At 45.2% G+C, this 25367-nt stretch overlaps 1 protein-coding gene across 3 annotated transcripts in view; it reads right to left on the reverse strand.

The window, feature by feature from the left end:
* Positions 1–1275: 1275 nt before the first annotated feature.
* SUFU (SUFU negative regulator of hedgehog signaling) overlaps positions 1276–25367 on the reverse strand; it is a 125346-nt gene continuing 101254 nt past the window's right edge. For all 3 annotated transcript variants that reach the window (XM_073354504.2, XM_073354503.2, XM_073354505.1), the window contains exons 10-12: positions 24627–24765; positions 12899–12967; positions 1276–9104 (exon numbers count right to left, since the gene is read on the reverse strand). In XM_073354504.2, coding sequence (XP_073210605.2) covers positions 9015–9104; positions 12899–12967; positions 24627–24765 — 298 coding nt within the window. In that variant the 3' untranslated portion in view covers positions 1276–9014. The remainder of the gene's footprint in view (positions 9105–12898; positions 12968–24626; positions 24766–25367) is intronic.

Consider the following 25367-nt stretch of genomic DNA (forward strand, 5'->3'; position numbering starts at 1 on the left):
CTGTTACCTTGTCTTATATTTCAGCAGCAAACTCTTTGGGGCAGGGCGCATCTTGTCATTGCGTGTGTCTACACCCACACTGGACCGAGCACAAGGGAGCCCTGAATGCTGCTTTGGGCCATTGGGTGCCCCCCCAATACTGGTAACTTCCCTGGGGTTCCCACTTGATTGGCAGGGCTCTCCAACAGAAACAAAAACCCAGCCACACCTCCGGGCACATCCCCTCCTGCAGCGTGTCAGCCTGAACTCCAGCCAACCTGATCGGAGCAAGACAAGCTGCATGTCTTCAGTGCCCCTGGCCCTGGAATCAAGTCAGCACCCTGTTCTCTCGCACTCTCCTAGAATAGCCCAGCCCCATGTAAAGCTGAGCACTTTGCAGTGCTCAGTGGTACCTAGTACCCCAGTTCATGGACATTAACGAGTGGGGCCTTTGAAACCCTGATCGGATTTAACCCAAAAATCCTAATACCATTCAGGGTGAGCCCTGGAAACAAGGTAGTCAATTTCAGTTTTTGCCAGGGTCAGTTTCACTTGCTGGTTTTTCTCCCAGTAGCAGGATGCTGCACTGTTTATAGGACAAAGGTTATTCCTGTCGAAATGAATGGTTTCCATGGTCAGACTTCAAAAATAACCTCATGGAACCATTTCTGCTGACAACAGGATAACTTGTTTCCATTTAAATTAAGGATGATGTGACCCAACAGTATCCCTTCAAGGAGAGAGAAAGAATCTAGACCGAAAGTGGATTTCTTCTCCTCATCCATCTTTCTCCCTTCCTTTCTAGGCGGTCATTTCCCCTCCCCCAGCTCAGATATTCCACCCTCCCTCTCTCTGACCTTAAAAGAATTTATTACTGAAGAGTGTAAAAAGATTACTGCAAAATCATTCTGCATTACTGGGAAATCATTGCAACATTAGCTCAGTGATATTTTTTTCATAAGTGTTCTATGTACTCTCTCTCCTGTCCCACCCGATTTACTTGTTCTCTGCATGCATACCCGCAAATTCCCACTGAAGCCAAGGGGCTGACGTACCCGAGGACAGAAATTGGCCCTGAAGTACTTACGTTCTCTATTCCTTTCTAACTTATGGTCTGCCCTAACAGTTTAGAACAGAAGTTACCCCCATAGACAAGAACTATAGTCTAGCTAATTCTAAGACTAAGGAGAGACTGGTTGATAATCAAGGATCTAAGTGCAGCTCTGATAATGAACATGAATCAATCCATCCCATTATCTTTCTTTTGCAACCACCCAGAGAAAAGGACACAACCAATTATGCAAATATGTTTAATGCACTTAGAATACACGGGGGGAGAAACGTTTAGTGAGTCACAAAAATTTTACAAAAAAGTCACGTGCGGGTGGATTGCACCGGCACACCAATAACAAAGTAAGAATTTACATTAGGAACTAATATAAAATATTTAAAAACCTCTGCTAGTTTAGCTTTCCATTTTTAATTTTTTTTTTTTTTGGTTAAAAAAAAAAAAGTCCAACTACGAAGTACTGACACAGACTGTAGGAACACAGGCTCCTTGCAGACCGATTCAGTAGTGTCCCTAGAATTCTAATAAGAAAAATACACACACACACGCACGCAAAAAAGAAACAGATGAACTACAAAAATGTTCACCTCAGCTGATGGCTGCAAAAAGCAACCACAGTGGTCAGGGTTCTGTCCGTTTTATGTAACCCACAGATAAATGCTCATTTTCTCCTAGGTTATCCAGCTCAACGGCCTCCCAACAGTTAGTGTCGTCAACAACAACAGCAACAAAAGCTCTATCCCTTTACAAAAATATTTATAGGTAAGGAAAAGGACTTGGTACCCAACCTGGGCCCTATGGATATAAAAGAGTCTTGAAAAAGCAAGTAAATCCCTTCGGTGTGAATATGGCTAATCATTCCTTTAAACATCTCCTTCTCTGCTTCTGAGTACAGCTAAATCCAAGCCCACTGGGACTTTAAGGGAGGGCAGGAGCAGGATTTGAATGTATTTGGGCCAGTTAAGAATCCTGCATTTGGAATGGCAGGTTCCTAAGCACAGGAAACAGTCCAGTACCGTTGAGCTGTAAATGGCTGCTTCAAGGAAAGGCAAAAGGACAAAATTAAAAGGGCAGAATCCTCAGAGTCTGTGATCAGTCGCTGCTTGAAGGACACAGTCGTTTAAACTCAATTCCCCTTTCTTCTGTCCCCAATGGGCTTCACATTCTCTAAGGCAGGTGGTATCTTGAAATTCTGTGTGTCATTGCAGAGGAAACTGGCGAAGGCATCTTGGGCCTAATCTGGACCAATATCAGGAGACTATTATACCGTGGAATATCCCCTGGATTCTAACCACTCCACTGTCAAGAAACAACCAACAGCTACAACTGTTTATGTAGGACCTAAATTCAGGGCAATGTTTTGCCCCCTCCACTGGCTCCGCAGCAGAAGAGTATTTACAGAGCTGTGCTTACAACACTGTAGTTGGGCCTTGGGGAAGGGAACAAAAACCATTTTGCTTTAACAGAGAATGGAGACGTGCAGAAAAGGAAAAATTAGTGTTTGCAAAATAGAACAATCAGCGACAAAGGAAATTTTACTCCTGCTTTTAAGAGGGTGTTGAGAAAAAATATTTTAAGTCATTTCAAAAATAAAAAAGCACTTGACAGTGTCCTTTTAACATTTACCACACAGTGAGTTCTATATTTGTGTAACACTGTTATCAGGGACCTAAAATTTCAACCGTGAATAATGAGGCACACAAGATTATTTAACACTTTTACCACCTCCCATTATCTCATGGAGGGAAGGAAATAGGCACCTTTATGGCAGACTTGAAATGACATTTCTAAGCTAATACGCCACTTTTTATGATTTTATGGTCTGTGAGCAATTTTAGAAGAAATAGAATGGTACTAGAAATGAATAAGTGGTGACGTGTATTACACGACAAGTTAATTGCCTGAGAGATACAGGTCAGTATGGGGCTCAGTTTAAAACACATCGCCAGCCACAGGCTTATTCTCGGTTTGAAATTTTGGACTGGCACTGAACGGAAGCTTTACAAAAGAAGGAAAGAGCGGGCACACATCATTATGCTATGGAAGTGTCACAAAAACAAGCAGCTGCTACAGATCTCGCTGGAAATTGCCATCGTATCGGAGACCTAAATTAGGCTTAAAATGTTAGGACGTGTTCAAAAATGTTAGATAGATAGATAGATAGATAGATAGATAGATAGATAGATAGATAGATAGATAGATAGATAGATTCCTGTTGAAACATTTGCTCCCCATTCATCCCCCACTTCCCTTGCTTTTATTAAGCAGGGAGAAGATCTTTGCTGCTTAACAATTAATCTGCTCCTGTCGTTTAATTGAAACCAGAAATAAGGTGCATTATATATATATAAATGAGGGTGATTAGCCATTGGAAAATCTACCAAGGGAACTAGTGGATTCTCCATCTAATGCCATCCGTCTAAAAGACGCTTTTGACAAATTCAGGTCATTGGGCTCAGTGCCTGGGTGAAGTTCTGTGGCCTGGGTTATAGGTGAAGTCAGAGTAGATTTATCTAATAGTCTGTACTGGTTTTAAAAGTCTATTAATCTATTTCCAGCCCCCTGAAGTTACAGCCCCCACCGCAGTTGTGAGAGCAATCCTTGCTAGTAGCTAGTTACAAGGCAACAAAATGGGGGTTATGACTTTGGATGTGAACATGTGAGGCAGGAATAAACAGCAGGTGCAAGATGAGCTGTTAAGCAACAAAGATTCCTTTTCCACACAGGCCTTTCGTAGTAATAAAAAGGCCAGAGAAATGTAAGAGAAGACCTCACTTCTGCCCACCACCAGAGAACAATGCGAGCAGCAGCCATGTTTCTAAATGGAGTCTGAAAGAGTTTTCCTTGGGAGGAGCTGCTGACTAGCTTGATGTGGTAAATGCACAGCACATGAGTAATGATAACGAAGCTCATTCAATTAAAGAGCCTGCAGAGTCACACAAGGGGATCGAAAGAGAAGCAGCAGCAACTTCTGTAAACTGTTAATGATTAAAACAGAATAAGAAGCAGCCACGTCATAATTTCACCTTCCATTTCCTAACAAGACAGCCATTTGCGGGCAGTGTCGGGGAAAACAAATAGGACCATTTGCTCTGTATATTAAGTGACACTATTTAGATTTAAAAAATTCTTAATTTGCTTTTTGCTTTTTATGCCAAGTGGTTACGCCTTGCGTTGATAATCAACACAGACCGAGGGCCAGTCTCCATGCGAGCGGATCCGTATGCCTCGCTAATGTCATTAGGACTGAGCATTGGAATGAGGATTTGCTCACATGGATCCCTTTGCGGAATTGGGTCCTAAATCAGATTCACTTTCGTTTTAGTTAATTTCACTTCCAGGTTTGATTGCAATAGCCCAATTTGCAACTTGGGTCACTGACACTGCAGGTCAATGTTTTATCTAACAAACCATGCATCAATTCATTATTAAGTTTAAATTCCATCCTCTAAGTATTTCTACTGGTCTCAAGTTTTGTAAACAAATGTTTATTTCCTCAAAGACAATCTTGTGCCCTGTGACCATTCAAGAGCTACAGATTATTTAAAACGTAGGGCTTTAGCATGCCATCTCAAATCATTCTTGGCAAATCTGTGTACAATAAAACCAACTTACCACTGTCCTCAAAGCCATTACACATAGCAGATATTCTATGTCTAAGCCACAGAAAATATTACAACAGGTCACGCCAATTGCAACACTTAAGGGCTCTCTCCGGTCTGCTGAGAGCCTAGTTTCTTTAATACTGTAACTGTATTTTTTTTTTTAAACCAAGTGTGTGAGGGGAAGTATGTTTACAGCTCTTGGGATTTCCCTTGTTTGAAGGTAGCTGTCCCCATGCTAGACTTTCAAGGCATCAGAGGTCTGCCATAAAGGAAGTATTCCTATCTATCTGCATTGGGGCAGGGGGAAGAGAAACCTCTACACACTTATTTTAAAATGCAATTTACATCCAGATCACTGCTTCCAGCCAACACAAATTGCATGGCTTGGTTTTTGTATAATCCCTGTTCAAATCTCCACCAGCCTGAACAAATCTAAAAGCAGCCATTCTCAGCAAGACTGGCCTGGAAAACCACTTTGGAATTAACACTTATGTCTTTCCCTTTCCGAGCCATTTACTCATTTAAAAAAAATATATTCAAAAGTTCTCTTTTTTCCCATGTCACTCCTCCCCCTGTTCAAGACAAAAACAACTAGAAAAATATCAAAACGCAAGATCTAGTTTAGCTGCCAATTGATTAGTCTTTGGCATGACTGCAAACTTCAACAACACCCGGGGAAAAGTGTTATGGGTGACGAGGTCTCTAAATATTGATTAATGTGCAACTTTCTTGTTCTAAAAGAATGGAGACAGGAGTGCAACATTAGAGTCAAAAAGTTTCCTTTCAACAGTGAATCCCTTTCAGAGAGGGTGGCAGTAGGCCGTAGATTGCTATTTTAGCAGTGATTTGTTTATTTTATTTTTTTAAAATTTGCTAAACTAATTAGGAAGACCCGACTTCCTTCCCTTGGAACAAAATGTAATCTGGCAGCCAGCGAGGCTTTAAGAATAGGGATTGTGAGAAAGTGTCTTACAAATAAAAGGTACCTATCTTGCCAACTGGTCATAACTCAGATACTGATGACTATATAAAAAACGTGACATATGAACAAAAAGACATGGATATAGCTGCGATTTCCAAAGCACTCAGGTCATGTCTACATGACAAAATCATGTCAACCTAATTTATTTCGGCATACAGCCACCGGAGCTATTAAATCGCTTGTGCGTGCGCACTTCGCTCCTTGTGTTGGCAGCATGCATCCTCCCCAGGAGTGCTTGTATAGATTGTGTTGTCAGTGTGGGGCATTGTGGGACAGCTCCTGAACGCCAACAACGGTTGAGATAAGCGACACAGCGTCTACGCTGACATTGCGTTGACCTAATTACATTACCTGTGACTCTATCCCACTTGGGGAGGTGACGTTACTAAATCGGTATGGACAGGCACTTACATCATCAGGAGCCAAACTGAAGTGAAGACACTTCCACAGCTAGGTCGGCACAAGGCAGCTTATATCGACCTAGCCGTGTAGCATAGGCCAAGCCTCAAGTGTGGTCCCTTCACATCTCCCTCTGAAGCCAATGAACATCCAACCCACAGCGTCGAAGAGGAGTGAATGCAGAATGGAAGAACAAATCAGAGAGGAGATTTGGAGAAAAATCCTGCAGAGAGAAGTTATTTTACCTACAGTCCGGCACTTGCTCATGTGTCTCGTGGAAAGGTTTCAAAGAGTCTCAGTTTGAGTTAGGGCAGAGGGACAGAACTCAGAGATGGCCTCCTGGTCTCTGCCCTTTTGTGACTTCTCTGGGAACAACAGAAATTGCTGACAGGGACAAATCACCCTAGGAAAGTCCTGTTCTTTCAACTTCTCTTAATGAGACTTCGCAGCTGGAGACAAGGAAGAGGAGCCAGCACCATGGCAATCAGCCAGTTCTCCAAACACCACTGGCAAGTATTTGCCACTCTACAGCGGTCCATGGGCTGCTGTTTGAAATCTGTGGTTTAGGGCAAAGTTTTCATTCCCCACTTTCCCCCTTTTCTGATTGACATGATGCCACTATTCCCTCACAGTGAGGTGGGAAGGGGAGTCATTCTGTGCCTGGGTTGGTAGATTTGCATGCCAATTTTCAGTCTCTCTGTAGTCCACTAGCCCCTGGAAATGCATCTACAACTCCCACCAACGTTAATGAACAGAACAGACCGGCACTGCGTACACATGTCATACTAAATGGGACGCTGAAAGCCAGCCAAAGATTCTCCTGGATAAATGCAGTCTGCCACTACACAAAAAAGTCACTCCGGCTGGCCCTGAGATTGGAAACTCTGCTCTTTAAAATTATGATTTCAAGTTGATCCTTTGAGTTCAGACAAAATTACAGACTCATTTACATCTAAATTGCTTTCATAGCTTCATTAAAAGGAAGCTGTTAAGCAACGTAGGACCTGGATTTGGCTTGCCTTAAATAATAATAAAAATAATGGTACTCATACCTCTCTCTGAGAATCTTGGTCCACTTCACAGATGCTAATGGACTAGGCATCCCAAACCCCCTGGGAATATTATCCCCATTTGTAGAGGAGGAAGTGAAGTGATTTGCCTACACTCACACAGGATATCCAGAGCAGAGCCAGATCTCTCAGCTCCTAGATACATGCCTCAACCACAGGACTATACATCCAACATCAACCAGCTCCAAAATATATTTTAAAAATCTTGACAAAAATCCCACTTTGTTGGGAAGAAATTAAGACAACAAACAGCTTCTGTGAGGTTAGGGCCAGTTTTAGCCATGGCTGTTTGAACAAAGGCAGTCAGTTGTTAAAAGTTCTTGTCCCAGCCATGTTAAGACCACTGTATTGTGTACAACCAGAGATGAAGAAACAGCCATGTTAGCTTGTGAGTGGAAAAGGGTGGGGAGAGAAATTTGCACCCACATAATTAGAAGTGACAGAGTCACATTGGAATACAGTCTTAGAAAGCACTGGAGAATCTGCTTTAGAGAACAATCCAGGATTGGCAGGGGAAGGACTCAAGCATGGGGTTGCCTGCAGCTCATCGGTAATGCATCCACCAATGGCCTGCTCTTCAGTACGAGGCAGGAACCTGCAGAGACAAAAGCTCTCAGCACGCATGCTTCATCTTGGTCTAAGGGAGGCCGCTGGGACCAAAAGGGAGCTGCATGTCGGAAGCAGAGCCTGAAGCTGAGACTACAATACTACCTATGGGACCTGGTTACAGCCTGCTCATCCCCCAATCCTCAAAGCAAGGTTCAAGGCCTTAGCACATGGTTACGGTCCCAAGTGCACCGAGAAAATGCTGCAGGTTGATGAGCACAGAGTCTGGTAAGATGGAACTGTGCTAAGGACAACTGTGTAGTAAGCAGGTCCCCAGCAGGGTTTGTTTTGTAGTGCAGGTAGGGCTTTCTTCCAGGACTCGGCTGGTGGCTACTCTCTGTTGATGGGAAGGGTGGATGTGATCTCCCTATTAAACGATTTAGAGCAGCCCTCTGGTTCCTAGAGTGTGGCCCCTCTGAACACACAGGTCCTTTCCCACTTCTAGGATTTGAAGGGATTCTGTACAATAGCAAGGAAAAAGTACTTGACCGTATCCCTTGACAGATAAACATTCTGTAAACAGGAGATCTCCTCCTCTGCTCCGGTAGTCTCCCTTCCTCCTGCTTGTGCAAAAGCAGAGGTCACAACCTTCTCCAGGGCTCATGCATACATTCATACGCTAGGACAGGATGTGCAAGAAGAAAGTTGCCTCTGTTTGCAGCGATACCAGAGCTAATCAGACAGAGCTCAACGCTCAGACCTTTCCTAATTTGAGTGGCAGGGAGGAGGTTTTGTTTTGTTTTTTTGACTAAACTTGAGAGTTCATCTTTAAATGAAGCCTACGAGCTTCTGGCCTCGTTAACACCATTCCATTTCTGAAAAGACAAAACAGCCCCTGGAGGAACAGTTCTGCAGTCGGTAAACGTCTGGCTAATAAAAAGGATTCCAGAGTCACGGAGAGAACATTTAATCCATGTGCTTGCATCTGGCAGAGTGCGTATGTAAATATAGGCGTACAAGGTATCGACACCCTGGGTGAAGACTGCAGGGATATCTGTAGCCAGCTAGAACAGGGAAAGAATTCTTAGCACTACTTTTCATAGTTAAATATTTCTCACTTGCACTTAAACATATGCAGGCTGTTCCCAGAGAGTTCAGCCCAGGAAAGGATGGGGAAGAAAGGGCTCAGCACTGTCCCGTTCTGTCTGGGTTGGTGTTGTGTAACTCCTCTTCTGTTTGCAGTGGTTGTGCAGCAATCTCCTTTATTTGAAGGCACAGTTCTTACTGCATTAGTTATCCGGTGAGTCACTAAGCAACGTACAGTCTCTTGGCTCTCCCCGATGTCAGGGGGGTGTAATTCAGCTCTAATGCAGAGGGTTGTCGAACACAGCGTCTGGTAAGATGGAGACTTTCAGTTTCTTTTCAGGCCAGCTGTACTCTTTTGGAAGTTTAAACTACGAGGCAATAAAGGGAGTCAGTTAATGTATTTCCCTGCAGCCTAACCCACATTAACCCAAAGCTATTCTGAAAGCAGGCAGCCCTCCATTTAAGAGCTAAGGTTTTTTATTATTATTATTATTTTAAAGCAAAGGGCCACTAAGAAAACGCTCCCCCCTCCCCCATCAGTATATTTTGGACAGCAGTGGACATTAGATAATGCAATTTGTGTCTCTGCTGCCAAAGTAAAGTTACGAGATTCCAGCCCAAGTGTTGTTCATTTCATTCGGTGAATTCTGCCAGGGTTACTGTTCCCACCACCATTTTCCCTCCCCTCCCACATCTTAGTGAAAGTCTGCAACTTGCAAGAGCATCTCCCTTTCCCCTTCACTGTGTTTTCTCAAACTGCCCTGAGGCCCCACGAGCCCCCTTTGTTTGCTTTAAAGCAAGAATCAGACAGTGGCTTTAAGATTCTCTGCGTCATGCGATATACGTGAGGCTATATGGTTCTGTATGTAGCAGGCAGAAAGTGGCACAATGATTCACATGGGCAGCAGCTAGTCATGCTGTCCTGGTGGAGGAGAGCCAGTGTTTCTGAATACCGTCCTTGGGACACTTATTTTATGGCCAAAAAAACCCTCTGGAACAAACCCTTTAACTTTGCAGTGCATGTACCATGGCTTATGTCCACACACACAGCTGCCCTGACTATTAAGTAAGTGTTGGTTGCAATATCCAGCATAGGAACTTGAGCTCAAGTTGGATTTTACACGCCACTGCTTCCAATGGCTACTTCTTCATGTGGCGGGGAAGACACAAATATTACAGCTGCTCTGGTTCATCCAGTCCTAGCTCCACCCCACCACACAGACCCTCCTGTTGGAAAGTAACCCCAAAACCTCCTGCTCCCAGAACCAGCGTTGGGCACTCTTGGACAGCTGTCTGAGGAGTCCTTACAATGCACTGGTCTGACCACGGCTTTAACATGCATGTGCCAGAATTGCTCTGTCAAAAACAGTTTTGCTATGGGATGCACTGAACTGTTGCAAGAAGAAACGAGATGACTGGCCATCTCAGAGAGTCAGTGTTCCTGCATCAGTTTGTTTGAGCAGGAAGCAAATGGAAGGGTGTCTGCACTAAGGGTAAGCCCAGGCAGAGTAGCTGTAAAGCCATGCTGTGGGGAAGCGGGGTTTTGAGCGATCGTGGAGTTACAGGATAAGTGTCTCAGAGGAGGAAAAAGATCCGAATTCCATTTCATTTTTGCTTCCCGCTGCTGATTTCACAGAGGACAGTCCGAGTGGAAAAAGAATGTCAAGAACAGAAGGGGGGGGGGGAGGGGGAGGAGAGATGCCTCATGTTTTAGGGCTTCTCCAGATTACACATTTGCCCCATTCATAAACATGCAATGAACTGATCTTGAAAGCCGTTTCAGGGAATAGGATTGTCCCAGTCACTCCCAGCCTGTGCAGACAAAGCACGGGAAACTTCTGGAAAATGAATTGCTTTGTTTTTAAAATTTTGCTGCATCCACAGCCTAGCACCAGCTGATGGAAGGATTTTCCTTGATATTTGAACAGGGGCCTCTGCCTGGGGTCCCACCTTGACTAGGGATGATTGTTTAAACCAGAGATGTTAAATTCAGAACTAGTACAATGGGTTCCTTTCCCATGCAAGTTCTTGGGCCACACTCAGTGGTGAAACATGTGCCCATGTAAACTATGGCTATGTCTACACTGCAGCCAGGGGTGTGACCGGCAGCTCACACAGACTTACCCACAGTAGCTGTACTCCAGCTAGCTTGCTAAAACTAGAAGCAAGGACGCCGTGAAGTGGGCTTCAGCAATTGCCTGTCTATGAAAACACGAGCTGCCATTCACCCCCCACCACAGCGTAGACTTGCCTATGTTTGGTACAAGTGTGTTGGAGAGTGGGCATAAGTAGTAAAGGACCCCCAAATTTACCTTTCACCGTTCCAGTAATTGCATTTTTGGGGCTACATCTGCCCCCTCAGTTCCTAAGCTGACATTCAATTTTACTCCTCTAGTGAATAAAAACTGGTGCAAGTTACACGACTTTTCCAACCGTTTTATAAACCTCTGTATAACCTGCACCCTTGTTTTCGGTCACTATCTGATTTAGCCTACAGGCCCCCCTTCCATCTCTAGTGTCTCATGCACATAACAGATAACCATTCTATCATTAATGAAGAGACACAAAGACAGAATGAGTTTTTGAGGTGTTCAGCCAGACCTGTGTGGTGTTGCAGTTGGTATTCATTTCACCTTCCACTGCTGGCTCATTACACCATGAAGGAGGGGTTCTTTTCCTAGAACCCAAAATTGAATTTTTATTCTACTTAGCTGGATACCAGCAACCACCAAAGGAGACTCTCGGGAATGTATAAAGTTGACCCAAAACTCTTTACAAACTAGGATCCTGTAACTTATGAAGTCCTGCAGGATTTTAGGTGATGAAAGATCATAACCATCTAAAGAATCCCCCACCCCTTCTCTTTTAAACTGGGAAGGTTCCAAAATGGTCACGTCAGAGAACAATATGATCAGAGAACATTTTGAAATGAGTAATGTCAAAGCAAGGTGGAAACCAGTCTTTTATCCTTTGTCTGGCACTACAGAATCACCCTACGTACAGCATTTGCTTCCCAATAAAGCTAAGGAACACTAGCCCTGGAAAAAGGGACTCCAAAACGAGCACCTCTGTGCTAGCCAGTCACTGGCACAAATGATCTTTGGCTTAGGTTGAAATGGGTAAGAGCTGGCCTGATATTCACAACATTGCTAGCAAGGTGCTTGATCCACTGCTGCGCTCATTCACAGGGCATATGTAACTGGCATTACGTCAGCTCAGGGTTGAAAAATTAGAGCACTGAGGTTTTCCTGGGAGGTGAAGCAGGGAGGGACAGGAGGGAGGGCTACTTTACAAGCCTAGGAAAGTTTCTTTAGAATCTGCAGGGAGCTATAAAAAATGGGATTAAAAATATTACATGTCATTGCTGCCACTGCTCTTTGAAGTGAGGCAGGATATTTATGTGGAGTGCAGGGGAGAGCTGGTGTTAAAATGCTCCTGGCGACTGGGTCACACGATGGGGAAAGTCCGTCACCGTGATGCGTCCCCTGCTGCTGTGGCTCAGCACTGCCAGGCTGGCCCTGTGTGTCTGCGTACCACACATGAGCTTAACAGAGGTTGGGAGGAAAGGGAACTAACTCGGGTATGAAATAGCCCCTCCCTCCCCACCCAAAAGAGGTTCTGAAGTAAAGTGGCAGCAAATTTGCTGGGTGTTCCACATTGCTCTGCAGGTCCCAGCACGAAGCGTGGCTAGCACCGTGGCTGCACAGAGAACGTACAAAGGGGTCATTCAGCCATGCTGCTGTGGGGGGCACAAGCTGCACCCCAGTGCACTGGCGAGGGCTGCTGCACAGCTCTGCTCCGCTGGGGCTTTGGCTGGGGGATGGCAGCACTCAAATTGCTGTCGGGACCCCTGCCAGTGGAGGCTGCCTGGGGAAGCGTGCTGAATCAGTGCATTTCGCAGCAGCACTAACCATGGCCTCTTCGCTAGCCAACACCCCCCACTTTTGGGGCTGTGTTGGATGAGCTGCAGCTCCCCGACTGCCTCTGCAGTCCCTTTGCTTCCAGGTGGCCTGGTTTATGCCAGCAGGCTCAAAGGGTGGCTGAGCCCTGAAGCTGTGGGAAGGGCTGGAAGCTGCCAAACTCAAAAACTAACAAAACAAGCAAACTGTGCTGCTTTTCTCTCGGCCAGTAGATGCCAGATATGGGAGCAACGCAGCCTTACTTCCTCTGGAGAAGTCAGATCTTCTAAGTCTTCCAGCATTCTTTCTACGAACTCTTCAGTCAACAGGATCTGCAAGGGGGAGACACTAGTTTACTCTTTTACACTCCAAGCTTTATGTAATTGCCAAGCAACAGACTCCTTTCTTCTGCACAGAGGGGAGACTGTACATACTTTTCTTTGGCGACACAAAGGTTTGAGGCCTCTAGCTCCTGGCTTTACTCCCCCCCACAACCCCAACCACTGCAAAAAATGCTAAGATTACAAGGCAATCTTTTGCTACCATCAATTATCTTCCTACGTCTAAAATTAGAGGCTCAGCTTCAGAGAGGAAGGGGGAGGGAGGCAGGGGAGAGCAAAAAGGGGCCAAGCAAACAATTGCAAAGGAAAGCAGTGGGAAACAGAGACACTTTCATCTGGCACATTGAAGTTAAGTCTCTAGTGTAATTGGGCTACAGCTAATGCAAGGGGACAGGGCGGGACAGCCTGGAACCTGCACAGAGTCTGCATTTTGGGCACCTCGAGGTCTCTGATCTGGAGACCTGGCTTGTTAAATGGTGTATGATTTAGAAAAACCACAGATTCAGCAGGAGAGGCATTCAGAGAGGTCCCCAAGCCAGGAGCAGGAGGTTCTGGGATATGCAGCATGGCTCTCAGACTCGGCTCCGAAAACCAGTCACTGGTCCTTCCCAAATGTGCAACTCCCCCCACTCCCAGTCAGAATGATTCCCCCTCCCCCCAGCCTTGCTAGTCGGCGGGAGAGTTTAGGGATGGGATAGAAGGGGGAAGGCTCAGGCTTTTTCCAGGGTAGGACTAGCAAACGTGAAGTTCCTTGGACAATAACTTCTGACTATACCCCCCTCAAAAAAAAGAGGGCCAGACCCCCAGCGGGTGTAAGTCAGCATAGCTCCACTGAAGTCAGATATGCCCACTGACATCAGCTGTATTAAGGGCAGAACCAGTCCTTCGCAGGATCCTCCCTCGCCCTTCTCTTAAAAAGACACATGCCATATCAGAAGGTGCCTGCACACAGCTTCTCATCAGCGTAGTTTTTAGAGGGCCAGAGATAAATGCAAGCCCTGCTGAGGAGGGGTGGCATGCTGGAGACAAGCAGAGAAAGAGTCAAGGACAAGGAAACCACCACCACACATGGGTCCGGTGAGGGGTGCTGGGCGTGGTGTTGCGGGGTTTGGGTAGACAGCAGGCTATTAACTTGGCAAATTGCAGCTCACAGCTCTGTTCTTTCTCTGCTTCCTCTTGTGTTCTTTTTTTCTCCCTTCACTCCACCCTTTCCTTTTACAGTCCATCCACAGCACCTCTCCATCCTACAGTGGCTGGCATTCCTGCTTCTTTGCTCTGCCTGCATTGCATTCTCCCTCCTTCTCACTCATCCTTTCCAAATCCACTCATGGGTCCCCCACTTCCTCCCCTCTGGCCCCTCAGCTCTGCATTCCCATTCTGAGAGCTCAGGCAACTCTCCCCAGCTCCCAGTGCTGAAAGGGAGCGAGGCCAACCCCCAGTTCCACCCCTTTTCTGCTCCCCTCCAGCTCCAAACTGGAGCTTATCTGAGTGCTGGCTTGTTGACAGCCTCCCTTGCAGCACAGAGCTCGCTGTGGGAAGCACAGAACGGCACTGATGCTGTGGATTCCCTAGTAAGTTCTGATCTATTCACTAGGAACCCATGGCCCACAATCTGAGAACCCCTGAATCGGCTAGATGGACAGAAAAGGCACTGGCCACTCCAGCTATTATCATACCTGGCAGTGGCACTGTACACAAAGGAAGACCCTGTCTCTGCCCGCAAAGAGCTTTCAGTCTAACTTAGAGTTTAGACTCAGCACCCAGTTTGTGGTGTGGCACGGAGCCACCCCTGAAGCCCAGCAGGAACTGCCAGTGGAGACAGTGGCATCACATCACAGACCCACACGCTCCATGAGGCTTTTTGGCTCCAATCAGATAATTCCGGGTTTATTATCGTGTAGGTTGGGCCTTAGACTGTCATCTCTTTGGCTGCACACTAAATCCAAACATCTATGAGCACTACAGCAGGCTGGTTTATACTACAGTGGGCAAGTTCTTTGGCAGAGATGGTAGCCCTGGTGCACACTGAACTGGAAATACCTGTTGGTCAATGAAAGGTTTGAAGCACCTAAAGGGTTGCTTACTCACAAATACAACCAAAGCCATCCATGCTCAGAAACAGAACAGTCACCTGCATGGGTAACTCAGAAGATGGTGCAGCTGGCAAGGGTTGTCTAGGGCGGGCTCTGGGACCCTGTATGTAGGAGATCAGCTTCTGTGGAGGTGTAGCCTGGCAGTGAGTGACAGGGCAGTGCGTGGAGAGTGGAGGACAGAGGATATGGAAGACGTAGCAAACTACACAGCAGCAATTAAGAGGAAGGAACCAGCACCCAAAGCAATCAGATGAGTGGGCAAGGAGGAAATACATATTCAGCAGTAACATAGATGAGCAAAAACAAGCCAAAGGGTGGAGGGGGGGAGGAGCCCAGGGTGTCAGAGGAGAGAGGGGAAGGAGAAATACATGCACACATGAACCAATCTCATTGCAGGCCAGAGAAGAACAAGGCAGGGAATGAAAAAATTCAATGGGGGTGAGCAGGGAAGGACGTGTACAGAATAAAGGGCAGAAGGTGCAGCCCCTAGGGTAAACCACCACGGTTTGGATCCTGGAACAAACGTATGTGGAGTATCTAGACTAGCATTTGCAATTATGTCCATTAACTTCAGTTAGCCAGCAATCAACTAACTCCAGTTGAAACAAGAGCACAAAGCCTCTTAGCCAGCACAGTTCTGGTCTTGGGTGAACAGGGCCTCCTTTCCTCTGAAAGGAGCTTTGGAAGCCAGGAGCAGCCAAATGTATAGTGTGTTCTTGTGTCTCAGGAATGCCTGTAAGCCATCTTTTAAAAAATGGTTTGCTAGACCAGGCAGCTGGGGAAAATCTTCACCATCATAGTCTCTGGAGGGTGCTGGGGATAGGTACCATTAACATAGCATTTGGGCATGTCTAACTGCTGAAAAGATTTAGAGGCTAAAAACATAGCTACACTGGACACACGCTGAAACCAGGTTCCTCCCGTAGAATTAGCCCAACCAAAATGTAATAAAGGCATCAAAGCAGGAATGCACAGACCACGCAGATCCTAGCCTTGTGATCAGCAAGTAGATCTTCATACAGAAGAGAGCTCCTTTTATTCTGGTACTTACAAAGAGCCTGAAAATAAATAAAAATCAATACCAACTGCTCTCACACACACTCTCTCTCTCACACACACACACATACATACACACACACACTCCCCCCCCAGGTTATTAGTCCTCTTAGCATGCCCAGGCCTGCAGAGTACACCACCACATTAACACACACACACGTTAGATGTGCATGATATTAAAGGTGACATTCCAGCAAATAAACAGGACAGACCATCATAGCTCTAGGCATCTAATTTAATTTCCTTTGGGATGTAAACCTTAGAAGCTCACACTGAACAAATAGGCCCTGTTCTTTGTGTATTCAGACCTGAACCCAGAGTCTTCCTTTGAGAACGTTACCAGATCTTATCAACAGGATACTGCAGGGAGATCATAAACGATGGAGCAGCTTATTCGCTCTCTGAAGAATAACACAGACACTCTGTTGTGATGCAGCTATGGGAAAGTCTGTGCAATCTGGAGGCCAAATTAAATGGTTATCTGCATATTCAAAGCTGGATGTGCCTCTCCTCAGAGCAGACCTTTCCTACTGTGAAATCTTTTGGCCATGACTGGCAAAGAAAACAAGTTCGTGTTCCCTCTGATGTCAGAGAAGCCCCATAGATACATAACATAGTATTTTCACAGTTCAGCAACTGCGCACAAACATTCCACCCTACGGACCTGCTGCCACCAGCTTCACACCCTGGAGTGTCATTCTGCCTTTGTAATGGCTATTTGCAATATTCACAAGCAACAGCTGAAGAGTCCAGCCAGTGTTTCCAAAACATTTCCTTCAACACCACACAAGCATGGACATGCCAGGAGCTTTCTGGGTCAGATCCTGAGTTCCCGCCCACAACTCACAGCTATGAGGATCAGGCTCCAATTTATACATGTGCTGTGATTCTGCAAATCCCTTGCTACATTGTCACACATATTGCTTGCAAAAACATAGAAGAGAAAGTCCACAATTTTATCAATAAACTAGGGGTGTCAAAAGTGCAACTGAAGGTCCAAAGTTTGGCAACCCCTACTGAAACTTGTGTGCGACCAGCCATGTTAAAAATGCTATGTTATGTAATGATTAAAATCTCTATGGTTATGTAATACACTGGCTTTGTGTGCGATGTCTCCCTCTAGAGGTTAGCCCCAGCAACGATAACATTCTGCGGCTTACTAAACTAATGGAATTACTCCCATAGCTCAGGTGGGGGGGGGGAGGGATTGTACTTTTTATACTGAATGTCCAAGGTTCGATCCCCATGGATGACTGAGGCACCTGTAGCCTGATTTTTTGTACTTAGCCAGCAATGGTAGGGCATGAAATGTATATCGCGTGTGTCACTTAGTGCCCAAGATCAAGGTTCAGTCTATTAACCACATCTGACAAGTTGCAGATCAACCTACATACTATGATGACTGGCATCCAAAAAACATTTAAGACAAAATCATAGCCATAGATTAAAGTCTACAGGTGCAACTGCATGACTAATGCACCATCTCTCACTTCTGGGGTTCAAATCCATTGCAAGGGCTTGAACTTCTTAACTTGAAACAGGTTGGCTCTGACCCCAGGCTACAGTAGTACATTTCACACAGCTGTTTATAGTCTGCCACAGTTGGTAAATCTCTGATCAGGAAAGAGCCCCCCAAATTCAGCTGGCAAGCAGACCACAGCACCTTTCATCTTCAGAATGCCTGGCTTGTAAAATGTTGTAATATACCCCAAAGTAAGTTATATAACAAGCCCCTAAGAAATCCTCCATCCATAAAGCTGCTGCCTCTAGACTGGATGAGCCAGCAGCTCCTAAGTTTGTGGCCTACTTCCTTTCATCAACAACATGGCTAATTTCCTGCAACTCTTGGGAGCAGACAGCACTGAAAGTGTTCCTGCTGAATTCCTGCCATTAATACTGTACAGCAGAAGAAGGAATTCCTTTAATTCAAAATGCAACTAATCAAACTCCTTGTAAATAGTGCTGTGTGCCATGAGCAGACCCCCCTGCTCTCTCATCTCCCCTCCCCCTTTCATTGTGCTGTCTCTCATTTAGATTGCAAGCAGTTCAGGACAGAAGCCTTGTCTACTTATTTTCTGTAATGCAACAGCACTATATGAAAAAGGACACAAGTTCTAAACAGACACCCTGCTGTATGATTTCATGATAGTTTCCATCAGAGTGTCACACATGTAACTACTGTGAACACACAAGGGGGTTTTCTCTGGGGGGTGGAATCCCATTGCTATATGCCAAGGAAACTAATGGACCTTCCCTGTAAAGGAAAAGATATTTACACGTGCCCCAGGCACCATACTGCTGCATTCACGGATCTTACAATTCTGCTGGAAGAAGTATATGAAGATTTGAAATGCTATCTACCAGGAGGGTCTCTATGAGCACTAAGGAGCTGCCAGGACTCCCCAACTCTGTTTCATCAGCTTTAAAACTCCACCTAGACTTGCCCTGGGGAAGGGTACTCTTTGGAGCCTGTCAACATTGTTCTATCTTCTGGATAGGATCACTGCTGTGTGACTATGTACAGCTTGGCTCAGTGATGACAAGGGTCTGAAGGGAGACAAGAGAACAGTCCATGCATTTTAAGGGGGCAAGTGTTAAGGAGGGAAAGGACTTCTCTAGGGTGCTACCAGTGGCTGGGAGAAAAGCTAGGGAGCAAAGAGCTGAAATTAATGTATAATTTAGACTGATTAGCCGCAAAAGCTTCCTGACAGTAAGGTGCATTAAGCTGAGGGATGGTCAATTTCTCTAGGAAGAGGTAGAAACATTTGAGTCATCCAAAATGAGACTGGATGAAGCATTAGAAAACATACCGCAGGAACAATCCTCCATTGGCCTCTGGGGGAGGATCTAGATGACCCAATAGGTTCTTCTGTCTTTAATGTATGATCTTAATAGGGTCTCATTAAACAATGGGAGGTGATAATACAATGTGCTTCATGGTTTGCTTGTACAATTTTATCACGTCTATAGTACTAGCATGATGGATGCCGGAGACACAGTACTATACATAGGTTATATTACAGATACAGCTGGTAGCTGTGCCTAGAGTTAAGGTTTCCTAATACTTATAAAAAGGTCCTGTTTTCACCTGTTTATAACTTTGCCACTCTAACCATTCAGACTGAAATTTCCCATGTCAGTATCTGTGCCTCACTGGAAAGGTTCTAGCAAGAATGATGCAGTCATTTCAGAGAACAAGTTTAGGAAAAATACTTTTTGACAATGTTAAAAAATTCTTACCCTCGTTATGCTGAGAAGCCCTAGTGACTCCATGCTTTGGAGGAAGGACTAGAAATTTAGCAGGTGGTCCCGCTGGGGTCAAGGATGTGCCTTTGCTGACCCCGTGAAGATCTACCCAAATTTGGTGGAGTTATAAGCCTCTGAAAATTGCCATTTGTATGTTTCAAAGAAGCTTATTAGATGCTAGTGACAAAATTCCCTGAAGATTCCATCTTCATTGAGCATGCTCCAGCCCCACAGAGCATGCTCCAGCCCAAGGATACAGGGGCTGAGCAGTACTTTTCTTGCAATTATACCTTCTTGCTGCAGGGGCCATGGTGGCACCAGAGTTGCCCACACAATATTAATTCGGACCTTTTTTGTGTACACATTATGATACAGTCTTCAATTACAGTGGAACCTCAGAGTTATGAGCTTACCGGTCAACCGTAAACTTTATTTGGAACCAGAAATATGCAATCAGGCAGGAGCGCACACACACATACACGCAAATACAGTACAGTACTGTGTTTAAAGTAAACTAACAACAAAATAAAGGGAAAGTCTAAAGAAAGATGTGACAAGGAAAGGAAACTGTTTCTGTGCTTGTTCCATTTAAATTAAGATGATTAAAAGCAGCATTTTTCTTCGGCACAGTAAAGTTTCAAAGCTGTATTAAATAAACGCAGCATTCACTACACAGCCTTACTTCATTCCCAGAGCCTGGTCCACACGGTGCAGTGAGTGAGACGGGTCCAGTGGAGAAAACTGGATCATGTAATTAGAGATTGTATCATAATTCACATGCATAAGGGAGTCAAATTATGGTTGTACAGGCAGTCTTACTTGAGGCATTTCCTAACTTCGGAGTGCTTGACTGTGCAACCTAATGGACATTTTTACCATAATGTTTTTCTTAAATGTACTACACAGATTGGCTTGTATGTTTAACAGATACTGCAGCAAACGCTGATGGGTAACATTTACATTGTGCATGATCAAAGGCTCCCTTCCTAGAACAATGACTGCCCAGAACAGCAGGGGCAGAAATCATCACCATCACTCACCATCTCTCTAGAGAGAGTAAGTGCTCCAAATAAGCAAAATAGGGGTCAGGAGCAGTGTGCCTTGTGTTAGGCAGGTAGGGAGTGCCACATTAAAGCTGAAATGTTTTGCATAAGCAAGTCCTGACTCCCAGTGTTTGAGAGCTAAGGATAGTAATTCCCAACGGCTGATGCAGGCATGTTGACAAGCTTTGACACAAGCTACCCTAGGATAACATTAATATATATTAAAGGTTCGGGCAAACTTTATTGGGACAGATTAATTTCAACAGCAAATTTCCACACATACTCTCTAAACGTATTCAAGTAAAGGGGGGGGGGGGAGCATACGTCACCCTCTCACCTTGAGCAGGTTTAAAGATAGACAAGCGAGATTTCCAATGAGAGGTTCAGCACATCCAAACGATTTGTCCCAAGAACCGTTAATACATATTAATACCATCCCAAATTAATTGTGCTGAAGCTGTTGGGAATACCAGCCTTAACTCTCTAACCCTGAGAGTCAGGATGGGCACCTCTTCCTTACCTTTTTTTTTTTTTGCTCACCTAGAGCATTGACTCTCCCCATAGGGGGAAGAGAGGTTTTGCTCAGCATTATGGTCAGGCTGCTGTTGCCTTGGGGCAGCCAGTGTTCTTGGGAAGGGCCGGAAAGCCTTGTGCAAGTCTTTGGTCATGTGCAATGTTAGCTAACACATAGACAAAATGTATAGTGTTAACAAGTAGGACTTCAGGAATACGTCTGTACCTTTATGAATCAAAGTAATTTTTGTATTCAATAATACGAGAGAGTGGAAAAAGCTAAGAAATAACCCAGCCTGACATGATAGACCTTTACTAGAATTTAGCTTTTATAAATAATTAAAAGTTACTTGCAGGAAAAATATGCCCAGTACTTGGGAAAGGTTCCATTTTGACGGCTTCGGGAGAATGAAATAACCTAATCATCCCCAGAGCGTGGACAGCAGCAGGGCAAGCTTCCCCATGTACTCCTCCACTAATACGCCTTAAACCTGAGCTGGAAGGACTACTTATAGGAATGGGGTGTTCTGTCTCCATGGTCTATAGTCAGTCCTTGACCCGTCTTCCCAAAATGATACCAAACAGCGTCAGCTGTGGTGGGGTTTTGGTGGTTTGAACACCTGTCTATTAGGACTCATACCCAGGGCTTCCCCAAGGTATGGAAAAAGTCTACATCAGGAGAGGCTTGCCATTTCCCTTCCTCTATGCAACCCCCCGGTTTATACTCCTTCACAACAAGCAGTCACACCACAGTGATCTGCTTTCAGCCACGGACCGACTCCCTCTGGAGCCCATCAGTGCCTTTGTGTGGCTGAGGTCTTGGCAGAGTGATGCGAGGATTCTTCTCCAGGCTTTACTTTGATAGCACCAGTGCTCTCAGGCCCTGCGACTCCAAAAGCTAAGAGGAGAAACCAGACCTGAGAATTGCCACTATGTCTCTTGTGTACAACAACTTCTCTCGCCCCTCAGGCTGAAGCCAATGGACTTGTCTTTAGGACCTCACATCTTCACTCCCAATCCCTCAGCTGCTGCTCATTCAAAAAGTGATCCCCTCTTCCTTACATTAAGTCAAGTGTCTCAGGCTCCCCACCAGCTCTACACAATGTTGGCATGCCTGTCAGTGTTCCCCGCTGGGCCCTGCCTATCTGCAGTCTGACCTCCTTACCTCTGCTGGCACTAACCTAAGGGACAGGGCAGTGGCCAGCAGCAAGGGGAGCAGGTCAAAGCACAAGTGAAGATCAAAGAAGTTCCCCACTGTAGGAAGCAAGGTGGGGACTTGCTCCTGCAAGGAGCCCCACCCTACCTCCCACCAACCAGAAACCTTCCTTCCTTCCCAGCAACCCCATGTGACCCCAGTAAATCTTCAGATCCAGTAACAGACCTTTGGGAATTAGCTCGTTCCATAAGGGTTAACATTAGTTATATGCTTGAATGATGGCATAATTATTGCCGTTCTCCACCCTTTAGAGGCTGAAAGTCATTCGTACATTCTACACATGAATACATTTCAGGACGTGGTGTAAACTCAAACAAATACTGTTATGTTTGGAGTTAACACAGTCACAAGATCTTGTGTCATGTGTTGGTGAGCACAAGCACCGAACAGTGAATGACCCAAACCGAACATTCCCTGTTAATCATTGTAAGACTGCTGCCCTACCCAATCAGCTCCTTTAGGAGTTACAGATTTGCATGTATGGTTTTCTGCAGATTTGTGAACATATAGACTGCGATGCCTCGAATACTAGCCATAGCCAGCCTAATTTTGATACTGGAACAGTAGGATCCTAAATAGTGTTCAACCAGAAGTGCACCTTGAGGGACAGTGTACAATAAACAGAGAGAGTGAGCGCACCAGGCGTCTAATTCTTTAGAAATGGAGCTTTCCTCCCAAAGCTATTTTATTTTTGCTTGGCCATAAACAAGACTAGGAAATGGCTATGACATCCCACCATTGGTGGTCTTAAGATAACCAGGGTTGACCCTTGTTAATATGTGGATGGGGAAACTCCAAGGGAAATCCCGGGTGCTGGTGAAGGAAGTTGTGTGGGGATTTGAGGTGGTGAGGGTGCTATAGGATGATGTGCTGCAGTTAGTGCCCTATTTTGGGGACAATGTAAGACCGAGTTCCTGAACACGTCTGATCATAGAACCATAGAATATCAGGGTTGGAAGGGACCTCAGGAGGTCATCAAGTCCAACCCCCTGCTCAATGCAGGACCAATCCCCAACTGAATCATCCCAGGCAGGGCTTTGTCAAGCCTGACCTTAAAAACTTGTAAGGAAGGAGATTCCACCACCTCCCCAGGTAATCCATTCCAGTGCTTCACCACCCTCCTAGTGAAAAAGATTTTCCTAATATCAAACTTAAACCTCCCCCACTGCAACTTGAGACCATTACTCCTTGTTCTGTCATCTGCTACCACTGAGAACAGTCTAGACCCATCCTCTTTGGAACCCCCTTTCAGGTAGTTGAAAGCAGCTCTCAAATCCCCCCTCGTTCTTCTCTTCCGCAGACTAAACAATCCCAGTTCCCTCAGCCACTCCCCATAAGTCATGTGTTCCAGTCCCCTAATCATTTTTGTTGCCCTCCGCTGGACTCTTTCCAATTTTTCCACATCCTTCTTGTAGTGTGGGGCCCAAAACGGGACACAGTACTCCAGATGAGGCCTCACCAATGTCAAATAGAGGGGAACGATCACGTCCCTCCATCTGCTGGCAATGCCCCTACTTATACAGCCCAAAATGCCATTGGCCTTCTTGGCAACAAGGGCACACTGTTGACTCATATCCAGCTTCTCGTCCACTGTAACCCCTAGGTCCTTTTCTGCCGAACTGCTGCCGAGCCATTCGGTCCCTAGTCTGTAGCGGTGCTTGGGATTCTTCCGTCCTAAGTGCAGGACTCTGCACTTGTCCTTGTTGAACCTCATCAGATTTCTTTTGGCCCAATCGTCTAATTTGTCTAGGGCCCTCTGTAACCTATCCCTACCCTCTAGCGTATCTACCTCTCCTCCCAGTTTAGTGTCATCTGCAAACTTGCTAAGGGTGCAATCCACACGATCCTCCAGATCATTTATGAAGATATTGAACAAAACCAGCCCGAGAACCGACCCTTAGGGCACTCCACTTGATACCGGCTGCCAACTAGACATGGAGCCATTGATCACTACCCGCTGAGCCTGACAATCTAGCCAACTTTCTATCCACCTTATAGTCGTTAAAGAGCCCATAACTTTTCCAAAAGATTAAACTGTTAACCCTGATGGCCCTGGTTAACTACTAGTTTAGGTAACTCCATTCTGCCTCCCTGAATTCCCCTATTATCTTTTACCCCTAAGGTATTTGCACTGTAGTGGCAGGAGGAAGTAACCAAAATATGTAGAATTTGTAAAGTGATCTGGGGCTCAGAGATGAAAATTGCTGTATGCATTTAAGATATTAGAAATTGCCAACCAATGTTTTAGATTTCAAATTCCATTCACCTAACTAGGAATAGTTCTACATTTTTAATCATTTCTGGAGCTACTGAGAGTATCATATAATAATCAGGTGTTTATTGTAAGAGAAGCTGCAGCAGTTTGCATAGCTTTGTTGTAAGATTTGTAGGCCAGAGAAACCTGCACACAGGGATTGTTTTTGAAGGAACTGAAAAGGAAGGAGGTAAAAAGAGGAAAAAGGAGGAGGAGAAAAGGCTCTTACTTGTAACCAAGGCCCATGTGCTGCATAAGGATGCTCCTCTGTAGCAAAGGCTCCTTCTACTCCTGTCGATACAAACGTGATTGCTGTATCCCCTGTAATACTTTTATATGTAAAGTGCCGTCCATGTAACAGCCTGCCCCTGGAGAACAGAATACACATACATAAATGGAGAGGTCATAAGCAGGTCAGTACAGACCCACCACAAGATATACACTGGAGTATCTGTGATCACTCTGAGGAATACATCACATCCCAGTAACCACAAATTCTCAGTAAATGTACGAATGACTTTCACAGCCTTGTCCCTTAAGTGCGGGTCACAAGTCTCTTCTGGAACTCTGGAAGAGCACATGTGCCCTCACACCCTCAGTCCCAAGGCTCCACTTCTGCATTACAATGCTTCTAGCCAAGGAAGACTGAATGGGACTTTACTAGCATCCCATTTGCACCAGTCACCCCCACTGATGTATAAGGCACAGAACTCCCAACTCCATCAGCTCAGAGAACACCAGCAGGGCTGAGTACAGAATTCACATCTCTTCTGTGGTGGCGCAAAGCAGTCCCACTAGGATAATGAGCTGGTCCTAACTTCTACAAATTAATAGCTCATGTTATATATTAATCTATTACCTAGTAATTTATTAAATTTAGTCTGTGCCAGTGGACTCTCTTTAAATAAAACATTTAGGAGAAGAGAAACATGTTTGTTCATCTATAATAAATAATACTTTATTGTGATGG

The sequence above is a fragment of the Lepidochelys kempii genome, chromosome 7, assembly GCF_965140285.1.
Source record: "Lepidochelys kempii isolate rLepKem1 chromosome 7, rLepKem1.hap1, whole genome shotgun sequence".
NCBI lineage: Eukaryota > Metazoa > Chordata > Testudines > Cheloniidae > Lepidochelys > Lepidochelys kempii.